A 5,638-nucleotide genomic window follows, 5' to 3' on the forward strand; every position below is an offset into this window, starting at 1 on the left:
CCGCCGTTCGTCGCGATCAGGGCGGATATGGACGCCCTCCCTATTCAGGTTGTCGTCTGGATTTTTAATCATGTGATGGTGAAAATTTTAGGAGTTAGTTTTATTCTTGATCGAGCATATCATGCATATATGGTTATGGTATAGCACGCACGCATGATTTTGGTCCTCTTAGCGAGTATCATTCCCAAATTTTGGACCTAAACACCTGTCAAGGGAGCAAAATGTTTTGCCTGGATTTATTTGCTTTACTGTTGATGTTGGAGATGGTCTTTTTGCAACAAACAACTCAAATGACCAACAATTGAAAATTTGAACGATACTGAGTAAACTGGACTACACCTAACTACTACTACTACGTGCAAGTGTAGGTCCTTTGCTGGCTCATCAATTTTTGATAAAAATTTATAAGGGAGGAACCCCACAACACAACTCCCCGCACACGCTGCGTGGGGCGTTCTGATCCATAGAGATGCCAACTTCAACAGTATTGCCCCCTACACCCCTGGTGGCAGGGTGTTCCGATAGGATGTCTGATTCCACTTCTCTCTGGTAGTTTGGGGAGTCTATTCTTGAAAAGTTGCCCCCTGTTTTGGAGGATGTACTGCACATTAGTGGCCCCATCTCATGCTTATTGTCACAGCTTTACCTTTCAATCAGAATTGTACTGCCCATAGGGGAGGAAATGTATTGTGGTCCATCTTCTGTTTATATTTCAAACGGGCATTGCTATAAGACCCTCGTTTGGTACCCGTTTGCATACCCACAAGGTTCTTCAGGGAGAAAATGGAAGGGGAGAGGGACAGATCCAACAAGTTTGCATAGGATCCCATGAAACTACAGGACTGGAACTTTAGACTGAGACCAAATAGATGAAGGTAGTATTTCTTGGCTTTGTTGAGCATACTATGTAAACATATGAAGAGAAGGATGTGGCTGGATGTTTGAAAAGGTTAACTGTGAATAGCCCTATAATATGGCCCGATTGCAGATAGACACCTGTAGTTTTATTGTTTGCAGATGGACCCCCTCTACGACGACCCAATTGTGAATAGACTCGAGTAAACTTTTTTACTCTTTTACCCTCAAGAGGTCTATTTGTTAGAAAATGCTTTTATCTTTCTCTGATGGTAAAAGAGTCAAAATTGTTCACTCGGGTATGTTTATCTGTAACAATAGAACTATAAGGGGATCCGTCCACAACTGGGCTATAGTACAAGGTTTTTTTTTTTTTGCAATTAACCCTTTGGATAGTGTTGTGATATGACAGAAAGATGAGCGGATGTTGGAGAGATGATTGAAATTGTTTTTTATTTTTATTTTTATTATAATTCTTGTAACATTCCTACTAGAGTGAATTTCTTATTATGTTCCATGAATGTGGGTTGAGTTGAGTTCCAATATAAATGAGCACTAAAGTTTTAAGGGAGAAGACATTAATTTCAGCAACACTCAGATATTTGCTTTATATATAATTTATAGTACAGGCGTCTTAGTTATTCAATAGTTACAATATTGCCAAACACTTGTGTTGACATTTTATTTTTCTTCTCTGCTGCTGCTGATAAGTTTTTTTCCTTGATTGTTAATTTGTTAATAAATAAGCCTCTGCTGCCAAGTAAATGTTGAATGAGTGGATTTGTTTTCACAGGAAGCTGTTGAGTGGAAGCACAAAAGCAAGGTTCCTGGAAAAATGCATGCTTGTGGACATGATGCACATGTTGCAATGCTCGTTGGTGCTGCCAGGATATTAAAGGCCAGAGAACATCATCTAAAGGTTCTTCCCCCACTTTTATTGTTATGCCGAGTTGATATTATTCATATCCAAACATAAATCTGGTTACCTAGTACTTTCTTTTTTACGTTATTTTGTTTCTGTGGATATTTGTCAATCTGCTGGTTGAAATACAACTTGGCAACATAGGATTAGAGAGCTAAGTGCAGTAGTGGAAGCACCATAACATAGACCACATCTCCTCAACCTCGAGCAGTCGACCTATGAAGCTCCTTTATTTTTCCTTGCAGCTGGTTCATTTTGCTATTCATACTTGTTCGACTGGAAGAACCTATTATTTCTTAATGACGAGACACTTTCTTTGCGTTATATGGAGTTAGAATAGCCTTATTTCTCCTATTTCATATCGACTAATATTACTGGTTGATGGATGACTTGAGCTATAAAATTTAATCATACTTTGTGGATATTCTAATTAATGGTCTTTATTTTATGTTTTTCTCTCTTAATTATATTGAGCTATATATAACGCCAAAATAGTAATTGCTCATGTTTGAAATCTTTTGTTCCAGTAGAGTGGTGACATTTGAGGAATGATCAATTCTTTGCTCCCACCAAGCTGGGCGATAGCTTGCAGATTATCCTAAAAAGCCATGAGATAGATGGGGTCTACTGTTCAATTGTACTGTTTGGGATTCTTATTGGTGGATCTGTTGGAAAATATGAGTCCTAGCACTATAATCTGATTAAAATTTTGTCACGCTTAGGTTGACTACATCATGTGTTAGAATATGAAACTATCACCTATTCATCAACCTGCACCATAAGTTCAGAAATTTGGTGTAGTAACAGGGCCTTTGACATGATACTAATGCAACCTAGGTTCAATTTCAACTAGTCACAAGTTTAATGCGGATTTAAAAGAAATTGATAACTGCATGGATCCAGGTTTCAGCCCATAAAAGAGCGCCCAACTAGTGGGGGCATGTTAGAATATAAAACTATAACTTTTCTCACTATAACTTTGGAGGTTTGGTGCAATCGCAGGGTCCTTTGACATCATGCTTATCGAATATCAAAAACCTCAAAGGAGGATCTTATAATATAATATTTTCTTCATCTTTCTACATTATCAATATATGATCAATATAACCAGGGGCTGAGCCATGTATGGGTCAAATGGGCCCTGGCCCTCCCTTGAAATATAAAAGAAACCTAAGTGGGTATACTGGCAACTAGCAAGCCATGAATGCACTACTAACCTACTTCTTGCTTATCTACTCTGATAATCTATCTACCTTCCTTGTTTTAGCTTGTGTCATAGCTAACTACAATGGAAACCTAAGCCTACAAAAGCACATAGCTAAATGCTACAAAAAGACTAGAGGGAAGGAAGCAGATGAGCTAGGAAGCACTAAAAATAGCTAAGAGCCTATTCTATGTGCTAGGATGTGTTCACCCTTCATGAAATTGCTAGTGTATTGAACATCTTAAAACTCAAATTTTCCAAGTAGAGGAAAAACATGATACTACAGCTACTAGTCCTTGACAAGAGCTGTAATGTTCAATCTACTTTTGTTTTTTTATACCTCTCATGTCATGCACATTTGCAAAAGTACACCAAAGTCTCAATAGTTTCAAAACTACCCATAAATCATCAACTTTGGGGAGGAAAAACACCCCAAATCGACAACTCATTAACTTTGTCGTATATGATGAGTGAACATGTGAATTTTTTAAAATATTTTTTACATTGCAATTGTATATTAGCATATAAAAGTTAATGATTTTGTTGATTTAGGGATATTTTCTTCAAAGTTGATGATCTGGGGATAGTTTTGCGAATCTTGATTGTTGAGCACCAGTTTTGCAATTATGCATGATTGGAGGGGTTTATAAAAAAAACCAAAAATAAAAAGAATCAATGGGTAATTGGTTAATAGTGATTTTATAAATTATAGAGATAAAATTCGAAACCACCCAAACTTTCTCAAAACACCTCTTTTCCTCCCTCGAATTGTGAATATATCATGAACAAATCGTAAGTAATTTATGTTTTTCACAAGCGTTCTCTATGTTCTCATTCATATAGACCTAATCAGATCTCAACCTTCTCGTTCACCTACATTCCCTAAGCCTCCAACTCTCATCTTTAGCCAGATCTCCTTCTGGTTTGTGCTTTACTTTTTTTGCCTCTTTTGGTTTGGACCCCCTTGCTAAAATTCTTGGCTCCGCCACTAAATATAACACAAATATTATACTAAGGATCTTGAGAACAAAGTTTTCAGCTCTATAATCTATTGTTTGTGAGATTTGAATACTTCTGTAATTTCAGCTCTATAGAAAAAAAAAACCCTATTGTATAAATATGTAACTTCTGTCGCCTTTGTGAGTTGTATCCAAAATGAGAGAGAAATAGAGATGGCAGAGAGAGGTAAGATGAGGGTCTGATATATTGACTATAATCTGCATTGACCATTAGTTGAATTGTGACTTGGTAATACTTCGATGACGTTGGTAATTACCTTTGTCGCCTTCATGGTTGCTTTTTCTCTAGTTTTCATTCTTTCTTCCAATGATATGTGGTTAGATTTTTTCGTTGTGTTGGTAACAATGATATGGGTCCGTGATGAAGCCAGGATTTTGTTCAAGAAGGCAATAAGTGTTCAAGAAAACAATTTTCACTTTTGAAGACCTTGGTCATATCTATTTCCCTCATTTTACTATCATCCAAAATGATCTTTTGCTGCTAACAGAGTTCACGTTGAGTGTGACATCACGATCGTGTTTATTGACATTTATTATTTTTGGCTCAATAGTTGAGCAGGTGTTGCAGGTTTATTTCTTCTATAATTTGGTGAAGCAGGTTTTATTTCCTTTAAGTAATGCATAAAATAAATTTCACTTTTGTGTGTGTGCAAGAACCCCACTTGATCTATTATCACCAGCTTGAGCTAGTTCTTCAAAAGTCAAATGTTTTGATCCGTATGAAATGTATGATACAACATGGCATTTTCTGATTTTTACTTATTATTTTAGGGTACTGTAAAGCTTCTCTTTCAGCCAGCAGAGGAAGCTGGAATAGGTGCTAAAAGAATGATTGAAGACGGTGCATTAAAGGACGTGGGGGCTATATTTGCTGTTCATGTATCTCATGAACACCCCACTTCTGTTATTGGATCGAGACCTGGTCCTTTACTCGCAGGATGTGGCTTCTTCAAAGCAGTGATAAGAGGTCGAGAGGGTCTTGCTGCAAATCCACACCATTCAGTTGACTCCATTTTAGCTTCTTCTGCTGCAGTAATCAGTTTACAGAACATAGTTTCTCGTGAAGCAAATCCTCTAGATTCGCAGGTGATGTTTCTGTAACATAAAGTTCATTGATAGCCTTCTTATTTCTGATGGTGATGATTGAACAGAAACTGGACATCTTTGATCTTTATTTAAATTCTCTCTTTTTGTAATTATTTTTTCAAATTTAAGTTAGGACAAATTTTTAAAAAAACCCCTTTTTTCAATTTATTAAGCAAAATTGACCATTTTGATTTTTAATTAGCAAAACCGACCCTTTTTCCCCGAAAAGGATCGGTTTTGCTGAAATGAACTTGTGCGAAGTGTACGGGACTGGTAGTCCCGTACACTTGGTGTTCGTCCCTCCGTCTCCCCCAAAATTTCCACGCCCCCAAACCAAAAAATCAACTGCCCCATCTCCTCAAAGCCCCCCTCAAACCCCCCTCTCTCTCTTTATATTCCTGAACTTGTGCGAAGTGTACGGGACTGGTAGTCCCGTACACTTGGTGTTCGTCCCTCCGTCTCCCCCAAAATTTCCACGCCCCCAAACCAAAAAATCAACTGCCCCATCTCCTCAAAGCCCCCCTCAAACCCCCCTCTCTCTCTTTATATTCC

The 5,638-nt window shown here is 37.6% G+C and overlaps 1 protein-coding gene across 1 annotated transcript in view; it reads left to right on the forward strand.

Moving 5' to 3' along the window:
* The first annotated feature begins 6 nt into the window (after nt 1-6).
* Nucleotides 7-5,638, forward strand: part of LOC109827495 (IAA-amino acid hydrolase ILR1-like 6) — an 11,767-nt gene continuing 6,135 nt past the window's right edge. Inside the window, exons 1-3 of the mRNA XM_020394504.1 lie at nt 7-48; nt 1,649-1,774; nt 4,772-5,086. Coding sequence (XP_020250093.1) covers nt 28-48; nt 1,649-1,774; nt 4,772-5,086 — 462 coding nt within the window. The 5' untranslated portion in view covers nt 7-27. The remainder of the gene's footprint in view (nt 49-1,648; nt 1,775-4,771; nt 5,087-5,638) is intronic.

The sequence above is a fragment of the Asparagus officinalis genome, unplaced genomic scaffold (assembly GCF_001876935.1).
Source record: "Asparagus officinalis unplaced genomic scaffold, Aspof.V1 AsparagusV1_Un267, whole genome shotgun sequence".
Taxonomy (NCBI): domain Eukaryota; kingdom Viridiplantae; phylum Streptophyta; class Magnoliopsida; order Asparagales; family Asparagaceae; genus Asparagus; species Asparagus officinalis.